The sequence below is a fragment of the Triturus cristatus genome, chromosome 12 (genome assembly GCF_964204655.1).
Source record: "Triturus cristatus chromosome 12, aTriCri1.1, whole genome shotgun sequence".
Lineage (NCBI taxonomy): Eukaryota > Metazoa > Chordata > Amphibia > Caudata > Salamandridae > Triturus > Triturus cristatus.
The window spans coordinates 541637140-541659614 of record NC_140595.1 but is presented as its reverse complement, the minus strand read 5'-3'; the positions used below and the strand labels follow the sequence as shown (position 1 = coordinate 541659614).

Here is a 22475-nt window from a genome sequence, read left to right as displayed (position 1 = left end):
TCCCTAAGAAAGCACCCACATGATATGATGCATGTTTTGGTTCTTTCTACAAGATATATAATTTTACTGCACACTTGTTTGGGTTATCGGTGTACTTTTTATTTCTGGAAGACTAACATTTTTAGTCTGGTTTTCAAGGCTCGTAGAGGAGAGTGGTGAGTTGGAATCAGATATGTGCTACCCTGTATCTCTTCAGAGAATGGATGCAAGCTACAGGTTGCAAGATTTTCATAGGGCTAGGAATGTCTTAGCGCGAGAAGCTCTTATTATGACGGCCCTTATTATGATGCTCTTTCAACTATAAGTTACTATGGTGCCTGCGAATTGTGCAGGTGTGCATTGAGAAGTGCATCACCAGAACTCTTCAAAGACCCATTGTGGCAAGTAATATCACGAGCAGCCATCCCATAGCACAGCTATTTATTATGAACTCTAATGACCTCTTCTTCATTGAAATCTTAGAAAAGAGACTCCCAGTAAAGCAACTAAATAAAATAATATAAAAGCAAATCAAATTCTTGTCCATAAATGAGGAGATGGGCAATTTTAATAAAAAATGCTAGCACAGGTTCAGTGTCCAAGGTTTATGACTCACTGAACACTAAATAATATCTGACCCTACCTTATAATACTATCTTATAATACAAAAGAGAGCTTTTGCATGGAAGATTTAGACTGAAGCCGGGACTTTTGTTATAGCAGGCTCCTCTGCATCTTAGATCGCACATGCAGACTATGTGGAGCCACATCCTCAGACCCTCTCCTCCACACCTTCTGTGTCTGCGAATATTTACTACCACTCTGGAAATTCCTGCAATGACCAATTCTACTAAAACTGAAGATCTGCACTTGCCAAAAGCTGGGGACTAGCACTTAAAGGGTGTAGATCCACAATTGACAGGCTACTGAAATAATTGTCTCCTGTAACTAAAACCTGAATGCACAAAGTGGCTATCCACTCACTGAAATTTGAGAATGCTGGAGAGAGAAGGACAGTAAGTATCTGAGTTGTTACCGCTTAAAAGAGGTGGAAAGAGGAGAGAACCTCTTTTTTATGTATAACCCTCACCCACTCTAATAGTGGCATGCTTCATCATCGGGTTCACCATGACTCCTGAAGGTCAGGGTGGGCTCAACGGTATTCCAGGGAGCACTTAAAAACAGGTTGTCTTACTGTTCTTAGGGGGATTTTTCAGCATTAAGATAAAACTCCCTAGTTCACCCACAGTACCCCTTTATTGGTAGGGTGAATGGGGATAATAAAAACAGAAAAGGAGAGGGGTAAGCCTGTTTAGACTTAATGACCACCTGAAGGAGGCCTACCTCGCCCCAAAACCCAACTAGGTAGATCTCAAAGAGTATAATACACCTAGTCTATCATGTAAAGGCAATCAGTGACAAATGCAAAATAATAGACACTCCATCTCAAAGACTAAAGAAAATGAATGAAACATCAAATTGTACCTCTTCTGCTCTGTACTGAAGTTCCCACCCATCCGAAAGTGCCCCCATCCGAAATTTTAGAAACTGTAAATATAATAAAGCTAGTAAAGATGTTTTTAACTTTTGAGTTGCACTGAGGACATTTATTTTGTCTCTTTTTAACTTGTAACTGTAGCAAAAATGCGCACAGATGGTAACGTTTTTAATAATCAAACAAATGTTATCTTCAGCCTGGCAATAAAAGAAATACGTTTGTAACGGAGTCTCTTCTGTGGCTGTACAGGTTGTCTGGAACTTCAACAGAAAATGTCAAGCTAATTACCCCTGCATGTCAAAGTGACATTTCACAAGGAACATCCTTTTGTTCAAGTCTCTTGATTTGTCTGAAGTAGACCAAAGTTTCCTCTGGCCTGAAATGAAAATTCTGCAGACACTATTAATTCTGCCTCCTTTAACTTATTTAAAGAGGCAAGGTTCTTTAAATGAGCACTGTCTCATCCTTTAATGAATGAAAGCATTGATGCAGAAAGATGTTAAATCGTTTTGGTCACTAACCACTAATTATAGAGCTCCAGGTACAGGCCAAAAGTGCCTTAAATTAAGTGTTACATCTCATATACTTAGTAAACAATTGTGAGTGGGGACACCATAAAATGAGACAGTTTGTGTTTCAAACAGTAGAAACAGTAGCTATCATGACCAACACCCCCGCTTACTGCAGACAAGCTAACCATATTTGCTTGTGCATTTGGTTCTTGGCACATTTCCAGCCAGGACACCATCAGACTGGAGGTCCAGTACTACAAGAAAGAAAAAAACAAGGCCACAGGCTTTTTCCTTGTATGCATCCAGGAACTGGATTTCAAAACAGTATTCATCAGGACTGCCCTAATACTCTTTTATTTTAGGAAAGATGTGAAGGCTCTTTGAAGAACACTATATCACAAAGCAATGAGGTACACTTCAGCTACCAGTACCCAGCAACCTCTCCTATCACTCGTTGACTATATGCTGGACTTTGACCCTGTTCAGTGCTCTGCTGTCTTTTGACTAGATGTGCACTAAACAAATGCATATACATACATATTTAGACATGGTGGTATTTTAACTATACATCACTGGGTTTGCCTCGTGCTTCTACATAGAATGATATAAAACACTTTTAGAAAGTGTTGGACTTGGCCCTCTCTGCAGGGTCACCACAAAACCTTTTGCCTTCACTCCTGTTTTGCTGAATTTGTTTTTGTTGACCTTAGGCTCAGCGCACTTTACCACTGGTAACCAGCGCTAAAGTGTTTGTGCTCTCTCCTTTAAACATGGTGAAACTGGCTTACACTCAGTTGACCTATTTAATGTACTTGTCAATCCCTGGCAAAGAGGCATGATATATACACAGGCCTTGTAAATTAAATGTTACTCATAGGCTTGAACAATTATTGTGCCACCCACTTGTAGCCTTTTTAAACTTATCTCATACCAGTTTTAAACTGTCAATTCAACTTGACAAAATAGCCTTGAAACTCCCTTTTAATACATATGTCATCCCAATGTAGGCCCTAGACAAGATGCATTGTAATTAAAAGTTTGGACAAGTACTTATAAGCTTTACATGTCCTGGTAGTGAAAAACTGTGTGGCCCACCCTTCTCATAGGATAACATTGGGTTACTGTATTACATTCAATAATAATTTGAACTAGGTGAAGTTTTCAGTTGGCTATGTGTATTTCTCCCAGAAAGCCACACAATAGAAGAACTAGGTGTGCTTGGATGGGCTATCTATGGTTTGATGGAGGCAGCTTATCTGTCACCTACCATACTTTCACTTTAAAGGTACCGGTTCAGCTTAAATACAAACGACTTCATACTAACCTATTGTGCCCCATGACAGACTGGGACCAGGACTAGAAGGCAGGAAATTCCAGACACCTCTGTAGGGGGAAACTCCAAAAGCTTCTCGCACTTCAGAGTGGGCAACAGGCATAACAAGCATTGGCATAGCCAATAGGTCTCGCCTTTGGGACCTTATAAGTGTTTAGCCATGCAACAGTTGCATAACTAAATACTTATAAGGTCCCAAAAGCGAGACCTATTGGCTAAAGTGATCGCGATCCCGATCAAACATCAAAGCGGCCGCAAAAGTGAACGTAATTGCGGTAAAGTGTGGCACGCGCACCCCCGCACATGCACTGTAGCTCCAGGCTGGCCTGGTAGCACTTTTTGGAGCCCTCACAATAAGTCTCGCCAGACCAGCGCATGCGCTGGGTCAGGCGAGACCTAAAAAGGGGACCCTTCAGTTTGCTGCAGGACTTGTAGATACTAGAGAAGAAGTACACCCTGTTGCCCTGCTGCTTGATGCCTGTACTGCTTGCTGAGAAGCAAGACTGGACCTGCACCCTTCATCCCAGGCTGAAGTAACTGCAAGGGTCAGCTGAATGACCTCTTGTTATGAGCTACAAGGACATAACAGGCCTTTCTGCAACTGCTCAGCTGACCTACTGCAACTGGACTTGTAACAGGAACCGCCTGAGCCCTGCTGGCCTCTGCAGGAGTGAGTTCTTGATCCCCAAGAGATGCCTCCCAGGTCCCGAACCCTTGGTGTGGCATCCATTGAGCTCCTCATGAACAAAAAGAAGAAATGCTGGCGTTTTGGGCTTTATGTGAGCATGAACAGGCCCGTTCACCAAGAACTTGCTGCTTAAACCAACCACCAATGTGAAGCTCCGGTGACCCGACTCATCACGCTAAAGTGACATCCGGCATTGCAAGATCCACCCTTCACACTACAACGTCGACACCCCTCAATGACCGCTAATATGAATCTCCAGCAACGACTGTCTGCGACCCTGATAGAATCTTTGTACTACAGCGACAAACATCTGTGACAACCGGCCTGGTCTCTGTGCTATAGTGATGACCATCCACAACACTCTCCCTGCTCCGTGCAGCCTCCTCTATCACAAACTGAACTCTTTGAGCTGGACTTTAGAAGGCAACCTTTTAGTGGGACTAACCTTGTTTGTGTATCCCTCCCGCACTCTATCATGGTTGGCCTGAACTTGTGGCTTTCACCCAGTCTCGCACAATCAGATAACTGTGAGTGTTGCTTTGTACTTTTAGGCTCTATACTTATCTTAAATCTTTATAATTGCAATTCTCCAGTTCTACTGATTGGATTTTTTTTGTTTTGGTGTCAAATAATGTATACAATTTTCTCTGTTTTTCTAAATTGGTGTGTGATTTTTCTTGCATTATGTTTTAACTATATTACTGTTTGTGCACTTCATACATACTTCACACATTGCCTCTAAGTTAAGCCTGACTGCTTTTGTGCCAAGCTACCAATGGGTTAAGCACATGTTAATTTACTGACTTTTTTGTGGTTCACCCTGATGAGGATCGTGGCTGTTGTCTGAGTAGGGTTTCATCCCCCTCAATATACAACCCAATTTCTCACAGTAAGGGAGATTGCTTGACTGATGTGGACATCCCCAGATATCAGTAGCATGACACCGCACAACTATAGCTGAAAGTGTTGTCATGGGGTCCATTCACAGGCATGGTAGCTGTCACAGCTTCCTAATCCCGTACAATTTGCATTTCATTGGTTATCCCAGACCACTGTTTACTTTCCCATCTTGACATAAATGCAATTTCCGCTATCATGGTTATAAATAAAAAATCACTTTACACAATTGCAGTTGAATAGGATCAGGCTCTGAGCCATGTTCATTTTGCACGTACACCTTCATGATAGGCCCCCAAGTGAGATGAGTGGTGATTTTGCCTGGCAATCACATGCCCTCAGTGCACTAACTTTTACTATTTTGTTTTCCAACTTACCCTACTCTGCTGCACTAGTCTGGCACCCGGTTGGATTGCCCTGTAGACAGACTGGAAGGGCCTGAATCGTCTAGAGTGAACCCTTTGTGTCTGTACATAGTCGTTCTTGTGGGGCAGACTGTAGTCTTCCTTCTTCACCATCGACGTTGGATTTCCCCCCACCACCACTTGCCCAGAGCAAGGTGCTGCCGACCAGGACGTCCAGGTCATGGAATATCCCAATGTTTACTAAAACAAGATTTTTATTGGCGTCCATGCTGACACAGATTCACATACCATAATTAAACATAGATCAGTCTCACATTTGAGTAGGCACGGAGAACATTTCAGATTAAAGAATAAAGCCTAACTTTCGTAACTCCTGTCCATCCCCCCACCCTTTTCACCTAACCAATGTTCAACTCTGCACATGATGCAGCAGCAATTTGTTTTACCTACGTTGCTGAAGAAAATCTCTTCCAGACACACCCACAGTTCTTCCATCATGTGCGTTGGCACATTAGGTCATTGGAATATGTTTAGGGCGTGTAGGCATGGCGAGGGAAAGTCCCTATTTTTGTCAACCTGACACCTTCTCATACTAAACTGGTAATTCTGATTACTTTAAAGTCCCAATTAATTCGATATCCTGAACTTGATACACTTATCAGTGCACTTGCAGGTTGCTGTGACACTGTATTTGGACTGAGACCCTAGTTCTCAGTTTCAGATTGTGTTCAAAGACTGCAATCAGTTGGAACACAAATGGTAAATGTTTGGAATCTTAAACAATATAACTTTTTCTGATCCTACAATATGCGGTGTACTGTTTGCGATCACATGACATCTGTGAACATTGTTTGAACCATGCATTCAAACAATGCTATGGTATTTGTTGTGCTTTTATTTTTTCAGGATCATAATTGTGTTTGGGGTAATCTAAAGATTGCAAACATTATATATTTTGCCCAGCCGGAGTCCTTAGTTTTATCAATGTTTTGAGGTGCATTGCCATTGTTACTTTGTAGTTCTCGGAATAAAATGAAATACCTTTGTTGTGTTGCAACATGTTGCTTTGCTAAGTTAACTTTTCTCTGTCCCTACTAGAAACAGCTGTGGTGAGTTTTGTTTTCTTAAAGGTTGGACCCTGCTGTACTAATGAATACACTGTCTTGTTAGTGCATACCTTTCCCACTAGATATAGGCCTGGCCCCACTGGTCCAGCAATGGGCACAGGCAGAACAACCTTGGCACCGAGATAGTGTGTGCCCGATCTCAGGATCAAAGCTTATCTTTCTGTACCTGGTTTGAGCTAGAAATTTCCAGTTTGAGGGTGTCATCATTGATTCTGAACTGTACATAATGTATCACCATGCTAGCTGAAGTCAGTCCCTCAGCAGCAATCCCAGGAGGCTGGCCACACTGGACTCTGCTCTAGTGTACCTAAATAAATATACTTGGTTTGTATTCTCTGTCTGACCGACTCTTCATTTGTTTGGAAGGCTGAGAGGTGGTCGCCAGTGACCCGGGTGGCTCTAGTCGGGTCACTGTGAGAAGTTGGCCTGGTATATGCTGTCCACTAATTAAAGTGGGCACCTTGCACCAGTCCAAACGACCCTTATGGTGATTAGGTCAAAGATAACCTTTATAGAAAGCTATCCTAGTTGTAGCTATGGAGAGCAGCCTTAAGGCTAAGTCTTGAAGGAATGTAAAGCAGCTTGTTTTACCAGAAAAGAACCTCCTGAGTGACCAAATGAAAGGAGAACCGCAAAAGTGTTATATAATTTTTTTTTTATCAATAACTAAACATTCTCTACTAATCTCTATACGAGATTAGAGCACAAAACGCACAATACTTAATAAATAGAACAACAGTAAATAGCACAATACACGGCGGGCTCCAGGGGGAGACCGAACCATATACTAAAAAAATGATATAACTACAACAACTTCAATAGACACAGTGCCTAGAGCATGTAGAATCGCTGGGACGCCAAGGAACCACCCAAAGGAGTGACACAGGAAGCCCACAGAGGATGGGTGCAGTGTGGGAACACAGACGTGTGGTCCATACAACTCTATGGGAAAGTCGTGGTTGGAAAATAACAGTTTAAGGACACGTCGGAGAGGGCTTCAAGAAAACCCTTTGGAACATAGAAGGTTCTAAGGCCAGCACCCTTGTGAGTACTGAGGTACACGTGTTAACTATCCCAGAGGAGCCGGGTGCATAGGGGTCTAGTGGTGTCGGAAACACTCATCGTTTTCAGTGACAAGATGCGAAGAAGTGCTGCTGCCGGGAATATGAAAAGTGTCCGGTGGAATCCAAGTCTGGATCCAAGGTGAGAAGAACCTGAAAGCAGAGAGGTTCACTTCAGGGTGACCAGGGGCTCAATAGACGAATGCCCACCGATGTCGGGTGCTTCAGGTGTGAAGATAGGATGCTTGACTCTGCAGCCACGGGGAACAAGAGACAAAGTCCGGAGGTGAGCTGTCCCATGAAGGATGTCGAGTGCTGAGGGGTCAGTGTCCGGATTGGCCTTGGCAAAGGCAACCCACTCGGGCAGAGGAAACAGGTTACGGTGTGGACCAGCAAGGTCCAGGAGACCCTCCAAACTATGGGAAGTCAGGGCACATCTGGAGCAATCAGGGAAGCAAAGGGAAATCAAAGTGACCCTCGCCAGGACCCACAGGCCAGCAGACCAGGGATCGTGAGGGTACCTCAAGCAAATTCACAAAGCACCAGCCCACAGAGCACTCGTGGAGTGGAGGCTGGAGATCTTAAGTGGAAATGCTGCTCGGGGTCGGGACTACACGTTCATCTTGCACGTACATCTTCATGATAGGCCCCCAAGTGAGCTGAGTGGTGATTTTGCCTGGCAATCACATGCCCCCAGTGAACTAAGGGGTCGGGACTACACGTAGTCCAAAGCACAGCCTCAGGGATCGCCAAAAAGCATATGCTGCTGCAAAAGTATACAGTGCACAGGGGTTCGGGTTGCATGGTCCCCACGAGGGATACTAGTCTCAGGATTGCTGAGAGAGCAGATCAACCTCAGAGACGCTCGGGAACCCACCTCCTGTGTTGCAGAAATCTTCGGAGTCCTCAGGAGCTTAGGAGATGCAAACCGATCAGATGCGTTTAGGTGCCTGCTGCTGCAGGGGAGTAACTCCTTCACTCCAAGGGAGATTCTTGTGTCGTCCAGCGAAGTGTAGACCGTAGAAGTACTTGGTTTCTGCTTGCAGAGTTTAGTCCAGGTAAAATCCAAAGTCCTGTAATCTGGTTTATCACTTTATACCCAGGGAAGGGGTTGGACGGACTCTGAGGACCCTCCTAGGGGAGGGGCAGGACAGAGGGGTGGCTACACCCATGTCCTTTGTTCAATTTCACGCCAGAGCAGGAGAAAATGGCTCCTGCAACTGGTTTGAGCCGGACTATGCATGGGGACACCAAATGTGCCCCCAGTGCAGACTTTCTGGCACTCTCAGGGTGCACCCACCCAGCCCCAATACACTAAAGCCTGTCTGGGAGGTGGTCACACCTCCCTGTGACAGGAAACCTATTGTCAGGCCTTCCCCTACTCGAGCTCGGCTCGGCAGCAGGAGGGAAGACTCGTGTCTGTGGCTGGCAACATCCATTTTGTGATGCCCAGGTCGAGAAAGCTGGTATGTGGTATACCGGTGTTCCACATAAGTCCCTCTAGGAGGGTGGAATCATACCTCCCCCGTCAGTTACTGGCAGGGAGGTATGATTCCAAGGTGTTTGACACCAAACATGACATGTTTCTAAACAGCCGTTTTAAAGTTAGCCTTTACCGCAAGGTTATAATGCACTTAAATATATATAGTTGGCTGCATCACAGACAACCCTGGAGAATGGTCTCCGATGGCTGCAGAGGGGCTCTGCTCATGCAGGGGCACCCTCTCACGTAAAACCCAGCACCCTACCTTCAGGATTGTTAAGGCCTGCCATAGGGGTGACTGATAGGTTTATATGTGTAGTGATTTAGAATAGATATAGGGAACCTATATCTAAGTAAGGGGTGCATGCACATCCTTACACAGGCTGCAGTAGCAGACCTGTGGTGTCATTTTGAATGGCCTCTCAGGGGTGGCACAATACATGCTTCAGCCACTGGGAGGCCTTTGGGGTAACTTTGCCCTGGGTACATGGTATAGCATATACTAGGGACTGATAAGGGTAGCCCAGAATCCAATCTGGAGTGTACCTAAAGTACATGCAATCAATTTACAGGAGAAAGCAGATAGACTGGGGTCCTGAATAGCAGTCAGTCTAAGTCCAAAACAGTGATACATCAGCAAAAAGTGGGGGTAACCATAAGAGCCAGATTCTACTCTCCTACAGTCACTTCCTTCAGTTGGCGCACGAAAAGGGATCCCATTGGGTGACCCATCCTCGCCCGCGGACAGGTGGGGAGGTCAGGCCTTTGTCGGGTCGGACAGGCGGACCAGGGATCCCTGCACGGGAGAGGCTTGAACTCGCAGCTGCTCCGTCTGTCTGACAGGTCGGTGCCTCGCCCAGCGGTCATTCCGGCTGGGGTCCTGAACTGCAAAACCCTTGGATTTGACCATTTGGTCCAAAGAGTCGGCAGTGGAGAATACATTTGTTTGACCTCTGTGCACCAGGTGAGTTTGTTTTGGTTCCTTGTGAATATGGTACCATTTTGGTTTGGATTTGGTGCGGTTTGAGGACCGCCTTTGAATTTGGTGGGGTTTGAGGACCGCTTTTGGCACAAAGTGTCTGTGTACACTTTGCCTGGCAACATAACAGATTTGGTATATTTGCCTGGGTGTAGTAAATTTTGGGTCTCTTGTTGTTGTTGTTGTTCTGCTGATGCTCGATTGGAAGAGAGTCGGCCAGTGCCTCGGAAAGGCACTCTGAATTTTGAAATGTATGTGAAGCATGGCCTTGGCCCTATTTTGTTTAGTACACTATGGCACAAATATACGAGGGACAGTGCCGAGTTGCAGTGGCCTTTGACGGGCACCTTTGATGAACAAAAAATTGCTTTCTTACAGGAGAAGCTGTTTGCAAAAAAGAAGTAGACAGTCTATGTTTGATTCCCTCAGAACGTGGCAAAAGGAGGTTAAACAGGAACAAATGAAAGGAGAGAAAGAGGCCAGAAAGGGAGAATGCAAACACTGACTCACAAGGCTGTAGCGCATGAAAGGGAAAAGCAAGAGATAGGAATTGAATGTGAGGACTGAAGATTCCGGTTGAAGATTGATAAGTATTACGTAGCCCAAGAAGAGAAAGATACATTTGTGGAACAATTGTTAGATACTTGACCCCCACCCCCTTATGCCCCACAGAGGGTTCCCGGCTGCCTGGTCCTTCTGCCTCTGCTGTTTCTGTCTGTTATTGTTGACCAGACTGCCTTGGCTATGGCACCTCCCGTCATCTCCTTGCCTTCACCATCGGTGGCAACTGTGACTGTCAGTACTCCTGCAATGCCTATCGCTTCAGTCTCTCTCTCTCTCCCGCTCTTACCCCCACGACGCAGCCGACAATGACGCTAGTGCCTGCTCCCTCTGTTGTTACCCCCATCATGTTTCTCAATGCCCGCATTATTAAGTAGTTGGACACCGGTATGCGGCCCTGAGGATAGAGATTGGACGAAATTTAAGGAGCACATGGGGCGGACGCTCATCCGGTCTGATATGGGAGATGCAGAGAAACAGGTGGTGGCTAACCAGGCTGCGCAGTGGGCTCGTAACCTCTATATGTTTCCAATTTGACCTCCAATCCGTCTAAAAATGAGCTAGAACATATTAGAATGCTCTATGTTTACATCTTTATTGCAACTGCGATAACTGTGTTGTACTTTATGATGGCTTAACCTTATAAAACCTCTTTTGAGATGAGCCTTGACTGCTTGTTCAGGGCTATCCAGAATCAAAGAGGATTAAATGGCCAAAATGGCCCATTTCAGATGAATACTCAGTGTCCTGGCTAGTGGGGAGCAATATACTATTTACCACAAGATAGCATCGACTATCACAAATCACCACACACTACCCAACTGAGTGCCACAATGTACAGCAACTCATCTTACTACCACAAAGTGCTGCAAATAATGCTACCAATTGCCATAAAGTACACTAGATGAAGAGAAGAGCAAGGTTTCTGAAAATGGCCCTGCAAAAAATCAATTGCATAACCTGACCATGAGGATTCCTTTATCATTCCTATGAACCTCCCTGCCCCCCCTCAAAAAAAACGAAGTAAAAAATCTATTGAGGCAGACAACCTCATGGATATGTCTTGGAAATGTCATGGATATGTCTTTTTGTCATTCACATTGCATTTCCCTCTCAATTTATTTCTCTACCCCTTTGTTACTCTCAGAATGAGTCAAATTGGCTCAAAAAAGGAAGGGCTGTCCACAAAATGCGTATTAGAGTTAAAATAATTTAAAATAATAAAACGGACTCAATAGATATCCAGGAGTGTAAATGCAATTATCAATTTATATTGAAAGTCCTCATTCTTAGGTCGAGCATTCGAGACCTCTTGTATATACTTTAATATAAACTTATATGTGTATGTACTTTGTGGGCTCTGGTGATCAGCCCTAGGACTTGTCTGCTTCCGCTTAGAGACTTTTTTTCTGTTCAACTGCCTCTATTTAACTGTCTTGATAGAAAACGACCAGTAGCGGTCAGTAAAATACCAGAATTGCGTTCTGCTTGTTCAACTGCCTCTTTTTAACTGTCATGATAGAAAACAACCAGGAAAGGTTAGTAAAATACCAGAATTGCTTTCTGCTTAGGGACTTTATTTTTTAAATTTTTCAAGCAACTGCCTCTATTTAATTTTCTTGATAGAAATCGACCAGCAGAGGTCTGTAAAATACTAGAATCACTCTAGCATTCTCTAGATTCCACTCCATAGAAATGTTCTCCCACGAGCACCCGTAGAAAATAATATTTTTTTTAAATCTTGTGTTTTCAGTGATATGACCACCGAAGGCCCTGATTCTATATTAAAAACAGAGCTTTGGACTGTACCATTTCCAGCTGAAAGGCAATATTTCTCTCCATGTGTTCCCATACCTGGCATGCCATGCAGTTTGGTGCTTACTTTCCCTCCATGTTAAAGAACAGTAGATGTTTCAGCACCCAGGCTAATATGCTGCATTGCTAAATACATATAAGGTCCCAAAGGCGAGACCAATTGCTTCCAAATGCTTGTTATTATTACATCTGCAAAGTGTGGCAGAATCTCAGACAGTTTCCTAATAATATCTCCAGAAGCAAGCATTTGCAGAATGGGGTTTTTAGTGGCCTGGCGCTCCAAACCTTCTTTCTAGAAGGAATTTGGTCAATTAGAGACAGCTCAGAGCACAGCTCCCAAGATGGCAAACTATTTTCACTCGAAATCGAAATAAGAGCGGTGCAAGGCCAATCTGAAAATTTTTGAATAGAGGCATAACTTAAGTACAGGGAGCACGAATATACAAGGGGAGGGATGGTTGTAGAAATAATATGTAATGAGTTCACATTTGATTGCGGGAGCTTGAGGTGCAACATTAAGAAGACTTTCTCATTAAATCTAGTCAATGCATGGAATTGCCATCAAGTATCAATCATGGGGCACTATCAGGGACACAATAGTACTCTATGAATGGGAGATACAAAGTCAAAACTAGATCCTAAATACAGTATATAGCATTATAACAGGTAATTACATATTTTAATAATTCACTCAAAATGCGTCTCCTAAGGGTACTGCTTAATTTGAGTCATTTTGTTGCAATTGATGGGCATGACACTCATTATTGGGAATTTGGACTTATCAGACTTTGACCTAGAGCACGGGAGAACATGTATAGAAGGAAGAGAAAGATGGGAAAACAATGATAAAGAAAGAAAGTGAGGATGAAATAAAACACAGCAAATGCCAAATAAAGAGACAGCACATGGAATTTGGTTAAAGACAAATGCATGAGGTGGAATCAGTCTAGGCAGCCATATTACTCTGCATCTACAGCTTATGGCAGTGCTGATAGCAAGCGTCTGAGAAAAACGTTGATCCTCTGCACTTCTGTATTTTTGTTTTTTTACAAATTAAGACTGACTAAGGGGTAGTCTTCTATTTGAGATTGCAAGTTCAGCTTTCCCGATTGGTAAAATGATGATAATCTGCTACCCAAACTCAAAGTTAACTGATTGGTTGAACCTATAAAATGGGTTGCTTTTGTTTTTTAATTTGAACGTTGGGAGGGCAGAGGGACCTCAATAGTTTTATACAGAGTGCTTTATCTATAGTAACAGTGCTATAGTCATAATATTACTTACTATCACTGCAGTAAGTTTACCGTGTATGAAAAAACAGGGCTTAAACAAACATAAAGCAACAGGTAATTACATCAAGGTGGAAAATACTACAATGCATCAAGACAATTTGTCCAATACAATTACAATGTTTCAGGTCAACACATACTGAGTCCACAGAATAATATAGTGTTGCAAAACAATATAAAAATCCAAAATAGTTTTACTAGTGCACTTTTCTCCTTATAAAATTTAACACAGTTCTCATTAGGCAAGAGACACATTCTGGATAATGGTTGGAGACTCTATTGTAACAAGCATTGGCAAACCCAAGAAGTCTGACATTTTGTTAGGGTAAGTGTTAGATAATAGCTGGATGACCTTGTGTGTGTTGCTCTCATTAGTCCTAGTAAGGAAATCCCATACTTAAGATTTTCGACTATATCAGTATGAAAGTTGGAAGTAGAGCCCCTTTGCTGAACAGACTGCATTAGCTGAGTTAATAAACTGTACCCTAAAAGATATGTTATGAAAAGGAGTTGGTATATGGTGTTTGCAATACACATGGTGAAATTAAAAGGCATATGCAGCAAAATGTTGCATATTAGATGCTTTTGAAAAATTCGTCGTTTTTACTGCATTTTTATTGCATTTTCAAGAAAGCTTATTTCCGCGAACTACTTTGCTAACAAAAAAATATATCTAACAACATGTTATCAATACAGCAAAAAAATTAATCTAAAAAGTCTGCTCATGCTAAACAAAAAAAGCCATAAATCAGTAATTCAATTATTGTCATATCAACAAAGTAAATACATCCTAGAACACATACTGAGTCTCAATTAGGAGCTTTGTTATAATAACCATATATTTTTTCTTCAAGGTATCCACCTAATTGAATTATATATGCAGGTTAATTAGGTTTAGACGTTATATATACATAAAGATGTATTCATGTTGTTATTTATAAAAACTTAAAAATTAAGTTTGCTTGAATATATTCATGTTTTTCTGTATGCATTGAATTCGCTTTTCCAAAGATTGTTTTTAAATAATGAATAGGGTTTCAAAGAAGCTGATAACTTCACTTATCACTTATTGTTTTCAAACAATAGACACGGTTTCACAGAATGTACGTAAGTAAAAGGTTGCCAAAGTTGTTAATTGTTTATTCTGAAATTGTTCAACATTGTTCAGATACAAGGTATAAACCTAGAACACAGTGTGATCACATAGAAAAGAACTTTGTTTGGGACATGAGCTTGATGGTCATAAAAAGCTGTATTTGCCTTCCTTTGCTGAAGGCTATGGGAAAGCCACATCCAGCCTTCACTATGTGGGCTTATCTGCTTGCCTGTACATGAGAATAACAGATGCAGATTAATTCCTTACAATTTTTTCTATTGTTCAGAAGAAGTATGCAGGTGTGACCTATATTTGAAACTAAAAGTAGGCCGCTTTTGGTGCTAAGGTTAGTTTGGTTATCCTAGAGGAAGTTGTGGTTGGACATATCAATATACAGAAGCTTTATGATATAATCACAGTGACAATATTTTAAATAACTCACACTTCTGATGAGTATTTTTGTCACTATTTACTTTTTTTCATAACCGTTACTGTTGATATTGAATATATTCCTGTACTCCTAGTGTTCCTTTCCATGTTGAAAGAAGCTTTGGGGGGAGGGGCGGGGGGGGAGAGGGAGAGAGGGAGAGAGGGAGAGAGATAGGGAGGGAGGGAGGGAGGGAGAGAGGGAGAGAGAGAGAGAGAGAGAGAGAGAGAGAGAGAGAGAGAGAGAGAGAGAGAGAGAGAGAGAGAGAGAGGAGAGATAGAGGAGAGAGGAGAGAGGAGAGAGGAGAGAGGAGAGAGGAGAGAGGAGAGAGGAGAGAGGAGAGAGGAGAGAGGAGAGAGGAGAGAGGAGAGAGAGAGGAGAGAGAAGATAGGTTGAGGATGAGCCTCACTGCAGCATTTTGAATGGTTTGGAGCCTGTTTAAGGGCTTACAGGTGTTTCCTGCATGAGTGCATTGCCGCAGTCAAGTCCTCTGGTATTCAGGGCTTGGATAATTTACCATTACCTACTATTGTAAAACTATCTTTCTATGTGCTGTCAAAAGCAATAGAAACCCGTAATTTAGTTGCTTTAATAAAGATTGCAGGGAGGTGAACTATTGGCTGTGCTCCATCCTTAACTGTAAACATTGAGACCAGGGCCTCATAGTCAGATTAAGAACAATGTATAAATTTAAATTCAAGAAGAGGAAGGCAGCCATTAAGATGAAACCTGGGCCAGTTTGGAAAAAGTCTCTCAAGTCAATGACACTGGTAATTACTGGAAAACAGTTAACTCGAGCAAACATAATTTCAACTATTCAGATGGGCTGGGAACTAATAAAAATTCTGCCAGCTCAGTAAAATATTTTAAAATTATATATTCATTTGGTTCTGACAGTGGGGCTGTTCCACAGGATACATCCCTGCCATTTCCATTAAGTATTAGGTTTGAGCTACCAGATATTATTTCTGCCATCTCTGCTAGTCCCACACATAAGGCCAATGGCCCAGATGGGGTTCCTATGGATTTGTATAAGGAAACCATTGGCCTCCGGTCCCCAATAATCACTTATTTTTTTAATTCAGCAGCTACTTTTGGGATACCTACCTCATGGCAGACGACAGTAATTGTACCTGTAACCAAAGGTGGAAACATACAGTATCCCCTCTGCTATAGGCCTATATCATTGCTAGATTCAGTAGCTAAAGTATTGGGACATACAATCCTGAGGATTGGGTAGCAAATACGAATGCTATATGCATGGCTCCATAAGGGTTCAGAGAGGGGCTTGGCACACAAGAGCAATGTCTGATTTTACACTTGTTGATTAACAAATATACAATCACTAAGAGGGGGACAACTTATCTCTCAATTATGGGCCTCAGCAGTGCCTTTGATTGGGTTAAGCAAACCAAGCTGTGGTACATCTTCCTTGATGCAGTCTTACTCTAAAGTACCCCTTTGAGGGTTAATTGATCATTTTAATTTTTTCATGGACAACTTGGATCTCAAGACCAATATCTCGAAAACTCATCATATGGTCTGTGTTCAACGAACCTGCCAAACTAGATTATCTCTATTAAAGGAAAGCACACATTGAAGGATTATTATTTTCCTTATGTGGGAGTTACCTATAACTCCAACAGCACATGGCGCCCTTGTATCTCAAACAGATCCCTTCAATTTAACCACTCTATAAGCACTCTGTTTGATTTGGCAAGGAACATTGAGAGTAAACCCACTTTATGTATCCTTGAAATTTCTAAACCCAAATGTCTGCTAGTCTTGAGCTCCAAATGGGATTATTGCAACAGTTTCAAACTACAACAGGAGGAGAACCGCTTCTATGGACACCTGCTAGGTCTATCTCCATCAAGCCCCTACTGTTGCATCAATGAGGAACTGGGTTTTACTTACAAAGTGTAGCATATTAAATTAGCCCCCTTGCTGGATTTCTTTATGGGGAAATCTGTATGCTAGCTTCAACCACAATGAGATTTTGGACTGTTTAGCATTTGACCACGGCTATAAGATCCCTTGGCTGCAATATATTGAGAACATAACTAAAGCCATCTGCTGATCAGATTGGTATAATTTATCTGAGTTTACTATCAACGTGGAAGCCACAAGCGCAAAAAAAACTTTTTTATGGAGGTCTCCAATGCTTATAGAGAGGGGAGGTAGATGGAGAAAGGTACAATGTGAGTTTATGACATCACCCAAACATGTAAGGCCATAGAACCCTATTTAAGCCTGTTTAAAAACATTTGGGAAAAGTCGCTTGTGACTAAATTTCACCTGGGTACGTTTAGGATCTACATTTTCTCAGGAGCGGCCCATGCAGGTAAGAGCCGTGGGGCGGGGTTGAGGGGGAGTCGACTGCCAACAAGGTAAAATATAATAAAAATAAAAACACTTACCTTGCGCTCACCACATCGTGAAGTCGGTGATGCGCAAGGTAAGTGGTTTTTAAAAAATGTATTTTACCTCAACGTCAACTTTCGACTTTACCCCCACATCCCCTCCCCGCCCCACCACTCTTACCTGCACAGGCGCCTTCTGCATTTTCTTCCCACTGGATCAATTTGATTCAGTATCTATTTTACACAGCCTTTGTTTGATGAAATCTCCCCTCAGATATGAATTTTGGTTTATTTTGTCAATACTATGAACCTATTAAACAACAATCAGCCTCATGCATCAAGCCAAAATCCAGTCGGTAAAATACCGAATCGCTAATAACACCCGTTAGCGAGTAAAAAAAACCGAATCCCAATGCATCAACCAAATGCAAAAATCGGAATTTAAGGAATCAGTAAATAGCGATTCCTTAAATTGCGATTGCATTTAAGGAATCCCAAATTGAGATTCCTTAAATGCAATGCATTAAAGTTAAAAAATTAGCGATTTTGCTAATAGGGGGAGCAAATTACCATGAAGTTGAACTTCATGGTAATTTGCAATAACTTTGAAAAATGCACTTTTGTGCATTTTTCAAAGTTTCATGTTGCGCACACACATGCCCTTAGAGCATGTGTGTGTGCAACATTTGTGCACAGAACAATTTCAGGGGTGCAATAGGGTGTCATTTGGACACCCTTGCACCTTTGAAATTGCATGAGCAATTTGCGAGTACCTACTGGTACTCGCAATTTGCTCATGCAATCTCCAAGTCATTCCTATGGGCCTTGAGGCCCATAGGAATGAATGGGACGGCTTTCCTTAATTGCTACTCGCTATTTGCGACTAGCCATTAAGGAATTTTAAGGAATCGCTATTTTTATAGCGATTCCTACATGCATAGGCTTTTGCAATTCCTTAATTGCGATTCCTTAAAAATCGCTATTAAGGAATCGCAAAAGTCTTTGTTGATGCATGAGGCTGAATATCTTCTTCTTGTGATTTAGGCAAATTCAAGTATAAAACTGCATTTTATTTCCTGCAAACACTGAGTAATTCAGTGGCCTGCTATGAGGTGGGGTGTTTTTTAAAAAGTGCAGTACAACGCAATTCAATTAATTATTTTTAAATTCTCTTCTGTTCCTATGTGTTAAATTATAATACATGTGCTTTTCATTAATTTGTACTTGTATATTCTACCTGTTTTTGTATGTGCTTTTATGATTATTTAACAATAATCAAAGATTTATGATGATGATGATGAAAGAGGGTTTGGGTTCTACTCACTATCCCTGTGATATCTCACAGGATTTATCGTTACTCAGATCGCATCACGCTCAAGTAATGCTTAGTGGGTTGTGGAGTGCTTGCCATCCATCGGGTTATCTGTCTTAGGTTGGCATATCGACTTAGTCCTTGGTGGCACGGTGTCTAGACAACCTATTTCCGGGCCATGTTTTAGAATGGAATCCAGAAGAATATCAGCTTCATGTTGCATCTGTGATGTAATAAAAAGATTACGTGATTCACCCTCACCAAAACCTAATCTGAACAGAAATAGGACATTATAACCACCCTTAAAATGCCTTAACCTTGATAGACAGCCCATCTAACTAATGGCAAACTACGAAACACAAATGAAAGCAAATGTCTGAAGGAGGCTGAAGCAAAGCCCACTCTTGTCCTGTACTCCACGCTGTATATTTTTAAACAATTGATAACAATGTGATGTCTATACAAATAAGCTGTTTCTAGCCAGATGCTAATGCTAACATGTATGCAAGGAGAATCTAAGCTTGTTTGATGCATGATATATATGCAGATGGACTGTGTAATATGCTATTACAATTGTTAAATGCAAGGAACGCCCATTAGTCAAAGAAACATAACCTAAATTGGGTCATACCAGTTTAACCTATGCACTGTGATGATAAAAGGTGTTTATTAGTATCCTTGCTCAAGATAATTGCATTATCTAATTTCACTGGTATAACATAAACTTAATTGCAGAAAAGGCTTAATATCTATACTGCAAAATGTATCTGAGCTTAAAGAAGCACATCTCCACGTTTTGAACGTAAACGACTCAAGTGTATACTTCCAAACCTACAATGTACAGAGTAAATGTATTCATGACAGTCAATTTAATGTTGTTAGTTGCAACATCCTTTGAAGGTTATTGTTTCAAACTATTTTCTGGGCATTCAAGAAAAGTGCATGCACCAGATGTATTCAGTCACTGAAATGTTTAAATGGTAGACAATTTTAAATGTCATGGCTTGCTTGTCGCTCTGTACTGAAAATCTGTTTATTTTTTCTAACAAGACAGTCACTAATTTATTGTGCTATTTTTGTTTTTTTCCAGACAGCACAGACGGTATTGCTTGTGGTTGCTGTGTTCTTGATATCGTGGATGCCCCACCACATCATCTCTTTATGGGTTGTGTTCAGGGAGTTCCCACTGAATGATGCCTCATTTATCTTTCGCATTATCTCCCACTGCCTAGCTTATGGTAATTCGTGCATTAACCCGATCATCTATGCTTTTCTTTCGGAGAACTTTCGTAAGGCATGCCACCAAGTTTTCACCTGTAAATTCTTGTTACGACCACCCCCTGAGGAGAAAGTGGTAAGAATTCGCATGGAGAACTTTTCAATGACACACTCAACAACTAATGTGTGAAGTCCTTGTCAAGGTGAAACAAGGCCTAATTCAATAAGCAATGCTCTATTCTTCTCAACAGAGGATTGAATGAGGAATGTTCAACCAGGACTATGTTTGGAGATGTGCATATTATGCATCGGTTCATTGATTAAGTTGGTGAAGCTCAATTTGTGGCTGTGACCATATAAAGCTGGTCTGCAGCACACAATCTGATACATTTCCCACACTTCAGCAACAGTAGAAGCATTGGATATCCTTATTACTACTATGGGTACAAAGGAACCCAGGATATATGCAGGAAAGGACAGATATCAAGTGGGAACTTCAGGGTTTTCCTCTTAGTCCAATGGTTCTCTTGGACGATCAAACGTTCAGTACCATTAAGCAATGAAGTTGATGGTTACAATATCAAGAATGGCAAAATATATTCATTAGCCAAGTCATTATGAATGGAAGCAAAATGTGAAACCTCTAAAAGTATCAATCACATTATGTGGAAATAGGAGAACACCTCGACATCAAGACATGAAATGCATTAAATACTGTTAAACTTGTCACCTGTAAATTCCACTTCGAGTGGCCCCCTCAAGGTGTTGTGGTTCAATTCAGCATACAGAACCTTTCAATGGCATAGTCTTTGTGTGGTTTAAGCAACATTTGTTTATTGATCAATCAATACTCTAGAAAGCACTCTGAAGGACTGCAGAAGAAAGATTAAATAGGATTTAGTTTGAGGATTGTGCACTGAGGATAACTAAACTCTAAAAAACATGGCTCTAAATCATATGTGTGAGTCTATATTTGACATAAAAAGAGCTCTAGCACAATTCAAGAGCTTTTTTAACTGTTATATTTTTTAGATGCTGCTATTGTAATTGCTTTTACAAATGCTTACTCTGTAGATGTGTCTCGTGTTTTTTCACAGTGCCTGGATTTTAAGTGAGCATTTCAGATTTGGAAGAATGCTGATTTTCATCAGAGGCTTGTACAACAGAAGAGTGGAATGAAGAACACATAAGACTAGAGAACCTCAGATCAGTATTAACAATGAGGGATTGTGGAACAGAGCCTGCAAAACTGCTCTAAAAAGACAGTACTTAAAGGTGTTGACAATCCTTTATGCCATTCATTTCATTGTCAATCTGCTTCACGTACAAGTGTTTGTTGGTCTAAGAAAAAAACTGTATAGTTGTTAAATTCAGAAGATATTTTCTTCCGACCTGTGAGCTTAATATGTTGTTGGAAATGTTAAATCTCTGTGTTCATGTTTTGGGGCATTTTGATGTTGCAGCTGTTTACCACTGACTGAAGGTGGAACAGAACAAAGGGGAGTAGCTTCAGCTTCAGGCCATTTAAAATGTAAAGAAATGGGGATATCTTTGATTTGCTCAACACCAGTTTTAGGACTTGGCAAGAAATATGAATTCAAATGGATTATATTGAGATGTTAGCAAACATCTAACTTAATTAGCATTACATTGAATAAATAATAGATTTAAAGCAGTAGAAGTCACAGTTTAGCTATGACTTCTTTCAAGAGCATCAGAGCCCAGAAAGATAAGCATCATTGACAATATATTTCTGATGTGAGTTGTGGATTGTCCTATTGCAATTATATGGTGTACATTTTTGATAATATTCATAAGAGGGTGGGTTGGCATGGTGTTTATTGGAGTTTAAGGAAGAGTACAATATGGACTGCTAAACCTCCTGTGGTGCTGATTTATCCTTCTGCTGGTTGCTGCTCACCAGGGCCTTTGTATTTCTGTGAGATTGCATAACATGCTCAATCTTTCAGGGTTCCTCAGCAAATTTTGCAGGGAGGCGTTGTCATTTTATTTGACAATGTTGACTTTAAGCTCAATGTTCACTGTTATTTCTAAGGTATTTGTGAATGTAAGGGAATGTCTAACAACAGTCTTACGATGTTTTCATCTTCAGCCAAACACTTACTTTTGATGACTTGATTGAATAAACAAAAAGAAAGAAAATTGTCTAACTTAAAACAATTTATTAAGGTCATCATTACCAACAAACTTGTAAAGGACATGTTGTACCAATTTTCATTAAAGCAGTGTAATTCTTATGTGAAATATTATTAATGCCACTTTCTCATATCACCATAGCGTGTTGTTGTATGATTCACATGTTCACTTGTTTTTGGCTCATGCTATTCATGCTGGGGATAATCTAGATCTAATGTATTTATAGAAAAAAGGATATAATAAGTTAGTAGCCAAATATGGTGCTACACATCTGTGGAACTTGCAGCACTGGAATCATCGTGGATTTCAGGTTTT

At 41.3% G+C, this 22475-nt stretch overlaps 1 protein-coding gene across 1 annotated transcript in view; it reads left to right on the top strand.

The window, feature by feature from the left end:
• The window catches only part of LOC146776244 (galanin receptor type 1-like), a 723192-nt gene extending 700931 nt beyond the window's left edge, over positions 1–22261 (top strand). Inside the window, exon 3 of the mRNA XM_085636908.1 lies at positions 19876–22261. Coding sequence (XP_085493034.1) covers positions 19876–20193 — 318 coding nt within the window. The 3' untranslated portion in view covers positions 20194–22261. The remainder of the gene's footprint in view (positions 1–19875) is intronic.
• The last annotated feature ends 214 nt before the right edge of the window (positions 22262–22475 follow it).